Below are 14082 nucleotides of genomic sequence, written 5' to 3'. Positions count from 1 at the left end.
CACTCACAAAATAGTGTTAATTAAGATTCTTTCCCTTTTGGGGGGCAGGGGGAGTGTGAGGCCATTGGTGAAGAACCCATAAGCATAACTGGGTTGGCTGGACTTGTAATGCTTAAACTCAATTTCATAATCTATACAATACTAGTAATTATTTTTTAAAATGTCACAAATAAAGATGCCTTCTCACTCAACTAATACATGTGACCTGAAAAAATATTTCTCAAGCTTAAATCAACTGTCAAATACCTCTCTTTAACTTACTATCATGACCTAAAAATCCTGAATTATTTTTCAATATGAAATAAGCGTTATCTTTGTTTCAGGCATGCAGATCATAGGGTCAATCAATCACAGGTAGTTTTTCCTTTGCAATATTTTGTGCATTATGTTCTGATCTATTAGATATTCAAAATGAATACTGAACTACTAAAAGATGACTATCTTTCTTCTCTAAAAAATCAATTTCAAGAGCTTTTTTAAGCAGTAACTAAAAAATGTTTTGTTCACTTAAATGAAACTTTTTATTGGTCATTTTAGCCTCTAAACTCTCCCATAATCACTGACATAAGATGATACTTTTATAGTCAGATGACTTTTTTAAGTCTCACAGTTACAAAACTCTTAAAGAAAGACTGCACAAATTTAATAAGGAAAATACAAGCATGAGGAAACTGAATTTGACAAGAAAACTGCATTGGAAATTATTCCAAGTGGAAGAATCAGCTTGCTAAAAACCAGTTAGTAAGAAACTCACATTCAATTCCACATCCCAATTCACCCCAGACATACAAGGCATTAGGAGCTCCTAATCAACAGATTGAGGACAATAATAAAACTTATAAAATATAGAACAGGCCACATTCAGGGGTGTCCTGTAACTTGACTCTGACTCCCACAGTAGACGAGAAGTTACCATATATATCGTAAACAATTTACTCCCAGGCATCTGTCTCCTGAATTTGGATTCCACCTTGATCCTATGACTAGCTCAGCCTTTTGAACATGAACAGGACCTTACAGTTGAAGAAACTGAGGTCCAGAGGTGATGCAATTTACTCAACATCATAGAACTAGTTGATCATAAAGTTTGAACTTGCACGTGGGTCTCCTGAGTGAAAAGTCACTATTCTCTCCACTACATCAAGCCGAGCTCTGTGTCTTTAGAATGTGTTAAGCTTTGTCCTACCTTCTGTCAGTCTGTCTCAATCTCTTGCTACCTCTCACACCTTCCATGTGCATGCTTTATTTTTCTCTCTTCTTCTCTATCTGTTCCTCTCTCTGCTCTCTAGCTCTACTTCACTATCTCATCTCATTCTTTCACACACTATTCATGAGAAAACCTCCTATGTTTCAATAAGCAAATCAAGAAAAATCAAATCAAATGCAAAGATGGCATAAGATCACAGTATCAATGCTAAACCCTTTCCCTAGAAGTTAACAAGGCACTTCTAAAACCTATCTGGAAAAAAAGGCTAACTCAAGTTGTATTCATGCTCTTAAAGACTAGTGAAAGGTCCTAAAATACCAAATATACTGTGAGAAAATAGTTCACAGGATCATTAGCTCTCACTTATGACAGGGGTTTCTGGCCTTCCCAATCCTATGTCTCTCAGGGCATCCTCAGGGCAAGGCAGAATGTCACACTCCTTCACATAAAAGCAATGCCGACCCTGGCTCTTCTCTGGCTGCTGCTCTTATCACCTTTCCCAGCCACACGTCACCACTGTCACTCAGCTCCACATGCTGACACCTCCACGATGGTCCATACTCAGCTGTTCTGCTTGGGCTGGCCAACATGCAAGCAGTCTCTTGTGTTCACCTTTGATGAGGTGTTCGTTTTCTCTTGCTCCTGTGACTTACACCTATAATGTCACTACCACTTCCAGGACGTCTCTATCAATGCATGGATTTCCACTCAGATGACTCTTTACTCAGGCCACCAGCACAGTAGTGCTAATACGTTCTTGAGAACTCCAGTGCTCCTTAGGGCATCTGCTCTCTCCCTTACCACTGCTCAGAGTTCCTAAATACTATTCCTCTCCCAGTGGATCTCTGGGACTCCTTTTCTTTTCAGCCAGTTGAGAAATGCCATCCTACCGTGTGTCCCACCTTTTGCGGGGGGCCAAGGGATGAGCAATCTAGAGTAGTGCTGTATGGATCCCTAAGCACTACAGTTCTTTCGATTTTACTAAACAACCCTTTCCTTCTCAGGGACCATAATAAGTATCCAATAAATATTTATTCAACAAATGTGAGAGTAAATGAGTACACAGGTGCACTTCAGTATGTAAAGCCCAGCTCGGTTCCAGTAAGTCAGACTTCTTCATCAGTTACAGACTCCTTCATCAGTTAAGGTGATTTCTGTTCTTTCAAAGACTCTACTGTCCTTTCTCTGTAAAAATGCTCCCATTGGTATGTTCATCCCCCTTGCACATTCCATCAGACATGTTCGAATCCCTCTTGTGGACAAGTTCAAATTTGTCCTCATGGTATTCCTAGACTCCATACAAATCAAGGAATGAGATCATAGATGCCAACAGGAGAAGAGTGAAGTGAGGTTTTATCTTAATTCTAAATACAGGCATTTATATTTATTCACTAATGCCTACTGGGCACCTGTTAGATACTGTACAAGTATGCCTGATCCCAAATTCAAAACAAACAAGAAAAATTGTGAATTCAGAGTTCAACTAAAACAATTTTTCCAATTGTTTTCCTAAAATTACTCACTTGTAGGCGTCTTATATTGTCAACTGCGAGGACCATCACTCCATTTTCTTGAAACACAACATCTACTTCTTGCTTTAACACTATATCATAGTTCTTACATACTTTCTTTGTCTCCCAGAGCTGATTAAGAGATAAAGAAACTATTAATAACAGTTCATCCTCTGAAATAACGTAAAGACAAGTCTTCATCTTAAAGCAAGATACAAAAATTTTTCAATTAGATTATAATCCAAAAATAAATATTTAGTAACATTAACACAATTACTCAATCTATAGTAAAATGTATTAAGTTAGTATTAAGAGCTATGGGTTCTAGAGCCAAAATGCTTCAGTATGAATTCTAGTTCTAACTAAAGTTGTAATTTTGGGCAGGTTACTTAACCCAGTGCTACTCAAAGATAAGCACCTCCTCCTGGTTTTCAAACTGTTTGATACCAATCCACAAGATAAGAAACTTGCACCAGAATGTAAATCAACTATACCACTGTAAACATCCTGTAACAGTATGTTTAGTGATGAAGCTTATTTTTTTTTTTTTAACAAGACTTTCTTGACGAAGAAAGGAGTGCATTGATTTATATTCTGGCTCCAACTCATTGAGACGGGCACATTAAGTAGCACTGACCTTTCTCAGCCTTCCTTTGCCTAACCTTTCTGTGCCTGTTTCCTCAGCTACAAAAAGGACTGTTGTGAGAATCAGTAAATTAATACATATACAGTACTTTGAACATTGTCTGGCATATAGTATTATAAATACTAAAATAAATTGTGCTGCAATGTATATAAAACACTGTATTAGATACTACAGGGACCAACTAGGGTCCCTGGCCTTTAAGAGTTTATACTGTAAGATGTGCGAATAAGTCAAAAGAGCAGTGGAGTATTGAAGTGAGGAGTAAATCAAATCAAATCTGTATTTAAATTCAACTCAGAATTTGATAAGCACAATTAGAAAATGACAAAAAATTATATGGTATTAAGGGAGACACACATTCCCCGAAATGAGGAAGGCTTAAGGGGATTTGTAAGCTAGTTAAGATTTCAACAGAGATATAGGGAAGTAGGGTATTACACACATAAGAAACACTTAAGCAAAACTACAGAAGCAGGGAACCACAGGGTGCTTAGGAAAAGGCGAGCAGTTCAGTGTAGGTTCTCTATAGGAATAAACTGGAAGTCAGACTGGAACAGAATGAGGCCATGTCATGGAGAAGCTTAACGGTGGTCAAAGAATTATATATTTACTTGGGCAGACAAGGGACCCACTATCTGTTTTTGAGCAAAAATGACATGACTGTACTGCAAATGAGGAAAATATCTTGGAAACAGCATGCAGAAGAGCAAGAAAAAAGAGACTAATACAAGAAGAGAGGCAACAGGTAATAAAAACCTGAACTTGTACAGAAGGAATGGAAAGTAGAGATAAATGATACAAAACAGAAAAGATGAATCTATTAGAATTGGCAAGTAATTGGATGTGGGAATTCAAGGTTGAGGAAAGAGTCAAAAATTACTCTAAGGAATCAAATGTAACATGTTTAAATTAACAAAATACAGTTTAATCATGGGATTTCCCCCAGCACCTGCCCCATAGTAATACTCAATGAACAAGTAGTGAATGAATGAGACTGTTATAGTCCATACAATGGCACTTTTCCAGGGTGAATATGAATCTAGTAGTTTCCTGTTTTACTTCCCTCAATACTACCCATCAATTTCTTAGTTTTTAGAAATTGTAGAAGGGTTAGCTCACCATCACTAAATGTTTAAAACAAAAGTATTTCTCACCCTGATTGTCTGGTCATCAGAAGATGTCAAAAATGATGATCCATCAGTTGAAAACATCACACCATGAACCCAACTTAAATGTCCTCTGCAATCAGCTACCTTTAAACATGAATCTATATTCCATAGCTACAGAATAAACACAGCACATAGGAAATCACATTCATAAGCATTTTGAATATAGCAGGAATAGCTCAAAAACACATTACCAAAAATACAAAATGTTTTATGTAGAATATTATTTAGTGAATCATTATTATTAATAGCAAAAAACTAGAAACAACCCAAATGCCCATCAATAGGGGACCATCTGAATAAACTACATTAATCACATAATGGAATACTATGCAGCTATAAAAAGGAATGAGAAAACCACCCTGATAACTAATCTCTAGGATATTATTAACATAAAAAAAGCAAAGTGCAGAAGAGTATACATACTATACAGTACTGCCTTTTATATAAGAGAAGGAAAAACAAATATGTGAACATATAAATGAATATAGATATGGATATATATATGCATATAGATATCTGCTTATATATGCAAAAAGAAACACTGAAAGTTTAAACCAAAAGCAAAATGGTTACCTATGGAGGAAAAGAGTGGAGGGGAAAAGACAGGGATGAAAGCAAGACTTCTCTGAATGTAACTTATAAAACTTTGACTTTGGAATCACGTAAATGATTTATCCATTTAAAAAAATCAATCTAAACAAATAATAGGATGAAGATAAGCAGCTGACATATTCAGACTATTTTCCACTAAGACTGTCATCTAACCTTCATTTCAACTGATCACAAAACTCTACAATAAATGAATGTACTAATTATAACATATACACATTTCTCTTGTTATTATTCATGCTTATTACAAATTGTCAATGTCTGCCACCAGCCTGGTTGTATTTTGTCCTGGGTTCTGCTGTAAATTACTCAAATATATTCCAGTCTAACAAAGTACCATATGTGCCTGAGTCCCTCTCATTATACTTTAAATTACAGACCTACGTTATGATTTCAGAACCAGCATGGACAAAACAAGTACTTCATCACATGCCCAGTGGTTTTCATTCAGTGAGCTCTATGGTTATTAAGTAATTACATGAAATTTTTTTCTGCCTTATCTCTAGAGTCCAAGTTGGAATATACAGAGCTAAAGGCCAAAAACAAAAGTGGTTCTACAACTGAAAAATCTCCCTTGAAAATCTTCCCCTCTCATCCCTCCTTGCTCTCCCCTTATCTCTCCTGCATCATTTCTTTGTCACTCAGAGATTTCCAAATCAAGTCCCTATATTTCAAGCAGGAAGACATTGTTTACTGGAGCTTTCTAAGGATGGCAGACAGTAGGATTTTAGAAGTGACAGGAAAGACTACAAGAAGAGTTGCTCCTCTATTCCTTCTAAAAATCCTGACAAAACCCCAAAGAAGGGAAAATTCCAGCCACACCCACCTTGAGGATCTACGGGTTAAGTTCAACATCTCCTAGCAGATCGAAAACTTCCAATTCAAAGCCTCTTCCCAAGAGAACACTGCCCATAGCACCCTATTTCTTCCCATAGTTTCAAACAGGACTAGAGCTTTTTCACACTCACTGCTGCTGCTTGCAGTGAAGGTTCTCAGCAGGCAATTTCTTCAGTGTTTTGGGTACCGCTGTACTCGGAATTAGGAGGAGCCTACAGAGCTCATCCCCTCTCTCTCATCTGAGCCTCCATACTGAAGGGCTATAGCTTAGCAACTCTCCTCCAGTGCCTTCACAGTAAGGCACAAGGTTGGCAAACTCACTAAAAATCGCTGAAATAAGAACAGAACACTGAAGAAGTGCTCACAGTGGCCAAGATTCTCTTGAAGAGGAGCCTATGAACCAAGTGAACTGCCCCATTTTCCAGATAAACGGCCATACCCATCTTCTTAGAACTGTGATCTCAAGGGGGCTTAAAACTACCTGGTGGGAAAACCAACCCCAAGGATTAAGGAGTAAGAAAGCTTGGAAAAACTAATCAATCTATCTTTGAAGGAAAAATATAGTTCGTTGCTTTATGAAAAAATCAATATAGCAATTCACTAGGTGGAATTCTTCCAGGGCCAGTTGGATATAGAAGCTAAATATAAAATTTAACAAGTGCAAAATTATAAATATAAACAAGTAATTTATTGGAATTATTTTATTCATTAGTGCTTAGCAATGAATATCCTATCTTATCGTACCCAATGATCTAAGAAATCTGAACTGAACTCATCTCTTATCATTTCTTTTAAGAAGAAAAGACTCTGTGCCTATACTGTTTAAGAGATGCCATGTTTCTGTCTAGGAAACCAGCAGTTATTCCATTGTTTCCCCCAGATTCCAGCACATGTTAGGCATTCAGTAAATGCTTGGGGACTGGTACTACCATTCCCTACAATACTGTCAAGTCAAGTCTTCAATCACTGTAATAAATACTTCAATCAAAGTAATAAAGCTGCCTATATGGTTTAATATCCCAAAGTTATAGGTCAGTAGGCTACGAAGAAAATACTCTATATATAATTTCTCAAGCAAGCATCCTCAACCTCTAATGGTTTAGGTAGCCCATTCTCTGTCATCCTTGGATATCTGGAGACCAAGACTTCACAGAATAAATTCAACTACTCACCTCCACACAGTATTGGGACAAAGCCACTACTGCCAAATGGTTATGAGGGGAGAAGTCACAGTACTGGATGGTGCTGTGATGGCCTGTGTGGATTTCTGTCAATAGGCCACTGGTATGAATGTCAAAAAGCTGTCAACATAAATAGAGATATCTATGAAGGTAAAATATTCTAAAAGATAATCTATATTCAAACTAAATCTAACTTTATGTTTAAAAGGATCTCCTCTCATTTCAAATGTAAACCCTGAAAAAAAATACAATTACTGATAACTGACATAATTACTGACAGTCATTAATAAAATATAAATCAATATCTATATTCTTTTAAATACAGCTCATCTTGAAACATTTTCTATAAAGAAAAATTCATCAAGCTGGCCTAGAGGGAAATAAAACTTTTGTGAATAAATGAATGGACTAGCCAAATTAACATACAGTGCAGACCTCCCTAATGTTTATTTATTCAAAAGAGAAAATGTGTACTCATAAATGAAGATGATCAATGTAGAGCAGAGGTTTGCTAAAATGAAATTAGCTCAGTCATTTCCATTTCTCTCCAGAACTACCAAATCACTCTATTACAATTAATCATTTTCCCATTTTGAACCCTAAAAAAGCTATTTTTGAGTCATTCAAGCTTCTTCAATTTTTGAAAGATTTTTAAATGCTAAATATACTCTTCTAAAGTTTTTGCCAAATGACAAGATGGTTTATACTTTATATATATATAGATACATTATAGCAAATTAAAACCAAGGCATAGTCCTCAAGAAGAAAAAAAAAGCTTCCAGTGAGAGCTATAAAGATGTTTAGTGACTGCACAGCCCTGCAAGCATGTACAGATGGTAAGCAGCACAGCATGGGAGGCCAAAAACAGAGGAGAGGAAATCATACTTCAATGCTTCCCGGGACAGGTCGTTCTTAAAAATTAATGGCTGACAGTGACAGAGGAAACTTGGCGAATGTGGAATAGGCAGTTGTCCCAATTATGGGGTAGCAAAAGAGAAAAGATCTAACAATAGGAGTAGACTAAAAACACTTGAGTTGGAAAGAAAAAAGAACTGGAGGGGACAGGTGTGGTGGCTCATGCCTCTAATCCTAGCACTCTGGGAGGCCGAGGCCAGAGGACTGCTTGAGCTCAGGAGTTCAAGACCAGCCTGAGCAAGGGTGAGACCCCTTCTCTACTAAAATAGAAAAAGAAGCCAATCAATAAAAGAGTGGATTAACAAAATGCGGTATATGTATACCATTAAGTACTACTCAGCCATAAAAAAAAAAATACCTATTGTATTATCCTGCATGGAGCTGGAGTCCATTCTTCTAAGTGAAGTATCACAACAATGGAAAAACAGACACCATATGTACTCACCATTACATTGCTACTAATTGATCAACATTAACGTGCACACATGAGAAGTAACATTCATAGGGTGTCTGGCAGGTAGGAGGCGGGGAGGAGGGGATGAGTAAATCCACACGTAGCGGATGTAGTGCTCACTGTCTGAGGGATGGGCACACTTGTTGGGTGGTACAACGGCAATTTATGTAACCCCAAAGGTTGCAGTGAGCTATGATGATGCCACTGCACTCTACCCAGAGCCACTGAGCAAGACAGGAAAGGAGAAAGGAAAGGAAAGGGAAAAGGAAAAGGAAAGGAAAGGAAAGGGAAAAGGAAAAGGAAAAGGAAAAGGAAAAGGAAAAGGAAGGAAGGGAAGGGAAAGGAGGGGAAAGGAAAAGGAAAAGGAAACGTTAAAGGAAGAAAGAAAGACGAGGAGGAGGAAGGAGAGGGCAAAAAGTAAAAAATTGGTATCTACATGTGGTTAAGGGTGATCTCAGGATAGCTTTATTTTATCATAGTAAAACAGTGAGCTGATGCTCTACAGATTTTTAAAAGAAGGTATTTCATTCAATACAAAATTATTTTCCTCCCATTAGATCAGTTCTTTTAAAATCTTTTTTAAAAAATTATCTTTTGCTCAACGTCATTGGTCATTAGGAAAATGCAAATCAAACCACAATGAGATACCAATTCACACCTACTAGGATGGTTCTAATCTTAAAAATGGAAAATAACAAGTGTCATCAGGGATGTGGAGAAATTGGAACCCTTGTACATTGCTAGTGGGAATGTAAAATGGTATAGCTGCTAGGAAAAAGTCTGGCCGTTCCTCAGAATTGCCATACGACCCAGCAATTCCACTCCTAGGTATATATACAAAAGAACTGAAAACAGAGGCTCAAATATACTCGTAACACCAGTGTTCACTGCAGCATTATTCACCATCACCAAAAGGTGGAAACAAGCCAAATGTCCAACAGATGAATGAACAAACAAAATGTGATATATACATACAAGGGAGTATTATTGAGCCATGAAAAGGAATAAAGTTCTGATACATGCTACAATATGCATGAAAAGATTATGCTCAATGAAATGAGCCCAACACAAAAGGATTCCACTTAAATATCTAGAATAGGCAAATTCATACATTACATTAGAGGTTATGAGGGGCTGGGGAGAGAAGGGAACAGAGAGTTATTACTTAATGGTACAAAGTTTCTATTTGGAGTAATGAAAAAGTTTGGGAAACATATCGTGGTAATGGTTGCATAACACTGTGAATGGAATTAATGCCACTGAATTGTACATTTAAAAGTGGTTATAATAGCAAATTTTACTTTATATGTATTTTATCACAACAAAAAATGTTTTAATCTTCAAATCTTGCATATACAGTGGTTCCTTTTCTTTCTGTTCTTAAAGACCTTAACAAACTTCAGAGAAAAGGAAAATTTTCCCTGTTAGTTTCCTACTAAAAAGGTATAAACCCATAAGCAACAAAGGTTCAAGGGTCACAGCTACTAGATCAATAACAATCACATAAACAGTCTCTTAAACTATATCACATATTTTAATTATGCTTTTTAAAATAGTAATATCCCTTACTCAAGTCTTTTAAAATTACTATTAGAATAGAATGTCACTGAGCCATAAATCAGAAGATCTGGCTCTCCTAGTCACAGTATAACTTCAGACAAACTCTTTGGCTGCTCTGAACTCAGCTGCCTCATTGTCATCACAGCACTCTTGCAATCTGCTATGTCTCTTGGTTATTTATATCAAAAGAAATTATATGTGAGAGCACATGAACACCATAAATATAAGCTACTATTAGATGTAAAAAAAAAAAAAAAAAAGAGGAAGGCATTTTCTTATCATTAACTTTTTTTTGCATATATTTCTCATTTTCTTTATAAAAATCTCACAATCTTGTTCAGTTGATTATGAGCATTTCTCTCTAGAGTCAGAAATTCATAAAATTTTAGGGTTAAGGAAGCACTTTTAAAAATCAATGTTATCAAAATTGGAAAAAAAAAAGGAGTGATGCAGCAATGTTTTAAATACATTTGAAGAACACTGGACTTGACAAGTATAAACTGGTTCTTTATTGTAAGAATTCCTGGGACCTTGAATATGTTAGTTCACATCGTGTACCTCTAATAGGAGAAAGCAAGACATAACATTTCCCAAACCCCTGTGACCATGGAGATCTTTTCTCATAAGGCCATCCATATCCTCTGGACCACAGTTCCAAAGAACTATGAGAGGTTAGGGAACCTGCCCAAAAATCACACAGCTAGACTTTATTTTTATCAATAAATAGTGTAAAATTGCAAAAATTAATAGAAGTTTTAATTTTCTTTAAATCAGACTAAATTCGGCTTTTTAAAATACTAGTACTTACAAAGATTTTATTTTTTGCAGCCACCATTATCCTAGCACCATCAGCAGACCATGAACAACATTTCACTATCACTTCCATATCCTCTTGGGGGTCCTCTGAATTTAGGAAGAATTGTTTCACATTAATGCTTTTCTTCTCGTTTGCTGATTTTACATCCCAAAGCTTCAAATTAAAAAAATAAAAAACAAAAACAAGTTTGTTTTGCTCTCAACTCACACCTCTAGAATTCCACCTGGATTAAATGTCACACAAACTTATTCACTTCACCTGATGGATTATTTTTATCTATGCATGAATTTTTTATAAGACTTTTAAGTATTCCAGTTTCATTCATCATCTTCCTAAAACGAAAAAAAATTACAAGCACTGCCCAAAATGCAGAATGCAGAATATAAAACTAAAGAAAAAGTTAAGAGTCTTGCATGGTGTAGGGAAGGCTAAAGATTAGGTGTTGACAGTAAGGACAAGCGTGGAAGACAGAAGCTGAGATGAAGAGACTCACTTGCCACTGCTGCCCTCTGCTGTGCCAGGCATGAAATGTGCTTCACGTCTACCCTATGCACAGCAGGAAGACTACACAGGACCCAGTCCAGGCCGGGTTATAACCTAGCAGAGCATCCAGAGACACAAGGAAGTCCCTGAAAATGGAAAACAAAGAAAGACATGCTGAAAGGAAGAAAGACTCTTTGTGTGCTGGTGGGGTTAGATAGGAATCCTGAGGAACGGGGTACAAAATACTCTAAACCTCACTCCCTAGCAGAATCACTTGAATAGCATGAAAGACAAAGGCCTTTGAGAAGATCCACCACCTTCACTACTCTGGACCTTGGGCAGTGTCCCAGCTTCACAGAGTGATCATGGATATCATGTCCAGACCAAGGGATGGCCAAGGTGGACAAAAACAAACAAACAAACAAAACCAGCCTGCTTCTCAGGCTTTAACTCAGATTCCAAAGCACAGCTCCCAAGTAAAACATTTAATTTTTAAATCTCTCTTGAGTTTAGAAAAGTATTATATATACTAAAAAATATGGCCCAAACCAAAAACTTTCCCCTTGCAACAACTGTGAATGAAGTGGATAAAGCAAAAGAGACAGCAGGTACTAAAATAGTTAGCCTTCCCTGATACTGAAGAGAAAAAAGAAAAATCCAAATGCCAGAAGCTTCAGTTACATCAGCCAGAATACATGAGAAATCACACTCTGTTTCCTTATTAATATGAAAAACAAAGCAAAGATTGCCTGGATTTAAGAAAGAAAAAGAAAACTAGCACAATCCAATTTCATTACATCTGCCTAAATTACATCTTCTGCTTCTGGACCTGACTTCATCTCCTTCATATCCAAGCAGTGATGAAAGCCCACATATTGAGGGACCACATAAACTAATACCAGTATTTCATTTTGAGCAAGTCTCTGCACTTGTATCCAGGGTCCCTGTGCACCTGTGCCTTTGTATACTTTAAATGGCTAGCTTTAAATAAAACTTGCATTTTGAACTAGTTTATCATCAGAGCCTTAAAAATGCATGCTTATCAACATGATACCCTACAGAAAGCTTAGAAAATTACAGAGCCATCTGGGGCAGGACATAATTTTACAGTTCTCATCCTCTCAGAAGGTAAAAGCTTTAGGAGACTTTGACCTTGAAATGCTGTTACCTAACATCATTTTGCAGGACCTCTGCTTACTACATGTCACTATATCACGGTAAACCAGCCAACAATACTGGCTTAATAGCACCGTGGTAAAGCTATGACAAATAAGGGCAGTTGTCACCAAGAGTGCAGTAATGTCTATCCCCTGCTGCTAGTGCTCTGTGCTCCATAATCACACTGTGATACTCACATGAATACAGAAATCAAAATCCTACTCCTGAAAAATGAAGACTTTAAAAAAATTTCTCTGTCAAGTTGAAGATCTTAGTTTGATTTGAAGAGACACAGGAAGGGTTTATCATCTTTAGCACATTTATTAAACACTATGCTAGTCACTTTGAGATTATATAAATGACTCAGATATAGAAACTACCCTGAAGGAGTTTACACAGAGGCCAGTAAGAGAAGATAAGCACATAAATGACTCTAACGTAAGATATACCAGATATGCCATTTGAGAGGAAAAGATACAGCACAGTGGGAATGCTGTATTCAAGCCGAGAGCTTGAGGGAATACTCTGTGCAGAAAATGACCACCTTACTCTACTCCCTGAAGATTAGCCTACCTTACACCAGCTTAAGATGGACAGAAGTTCAACATCAAAAAGACAAGAGGAACACTGGGCCTAGAACCTAAGGGGTCAACATAAGCTAAAGTAGAAAATGGGAAAGAGAGAACAAGTTCAATGGTTGTATCATCAGGTGCATGAACCCTTCCCAACAGAGTCCTCATCTGCTCTTAGAGCACCCTCTACATACTTTTATCACTTTTGTGGTTTGTCTATTCACTTACCTTAATCCTCAACTCAATTTTAAACAACTTTAGGCCAGGTCATACATGTTTTTGTTTTTAGTGCTTAAAACCCAAACACCTAGTATAGTATCTGGCACATAGTAAATATTCAATAAATGATCAATAAATACATTTTAAGGGAAAAGACAAATTACTCCCAAGTTTCAAGCACAGATGAGTGGAGATAATAGTGTTACTGAAAGAAATAGAGGTCAGGTTAAAGATGAACACAGAACACATACATTCACCTCTGCTATGGGTTGGATATGGTTTGTCTGTACCCATCAAAACTTAATGTTGAAGTTTGATCTCCAGTGTAGTGGTGTTGGGAAATAGGGCCCAGTGGGAGGTGTTTGGGTCATGGGGGTAAATCCTTCACAAATAAATGAATGCCATCCCATTGGGGTGTGTGAGTTCTCTAGGAATGAGTTAGTTCCTGAGAGAGCAGATTGTTAAAAGAGTCTGAAGCCAGGTGCAGTCGCACATGCCTGTAGTTCCAGCTACTCAGGAGGCTGAGGTATAAGGATCCTTTGAGCCCAGGAGTCCAAGGGCAGCCTGGGCAACATAGTGAGACCCCGTCTCTTTAAAAAAGAGAGAGAGAGAGAGACTGGCTTCCTCAGTTTCTGAATCTTGCTTCCTCCCTCACCATATGATCTCTTTGCATACATCCACTCCCCTTCCACATTCCACCAGAAGCAGCCTGAGGCCCTCACCAGATGCAGCTGCCCAATTCTG

General features: G+C 37.3%; 1 protein-coding gene across 1 annotated transcript in view; it reads right to left on the bottom strand.

Moving 5' to 3' along the window:
- APAF1 (apoptotic peptidase activating factor 1) overlaps positions 1–14082 on the bottom strand; it is a 64846-nt gene that overhangs the window by 15632 nt on the left and 35132 nt on the right. The window contains exons 17-20 of the mRNA XM_069491573.1: positions 10898–11059; positions 7152–7280; positions 4519–4644; positions 2731–2850 (exon numbers count right to left, since the gene is read on the bottom strand). Of these exons, the coding sequence (XP_069347674.1) occupies positions 2731–2850; positions 4519–4644; positions 7152–7280; positions 10898–11059 (537 nt within the window). The remainder of the gene's footprint in view (positions 1–2730; positions 2851–4518; positions 4645–7151; positions 7281–10897; positions 11060–14082) is intronic.

Source organism: Eulemur rufifrons, chromosome 16, assembly GCF_041146395.1.
Source record: "Eulemur rufifrons isolate Redbay chromosome 16, OSU_ERuf_1, whole genome shotgun sequence".
In the NCBI taxonomy this organism is placed as follows: Eukaryota; Metazoa; Chordata; class Mammalia; order Primates; family Lemuridae; genus Eulemur; species Eulemur rufifrons.
This window is presented reverse-complemented; position numbering and strand designations above follow the sequence as displayed.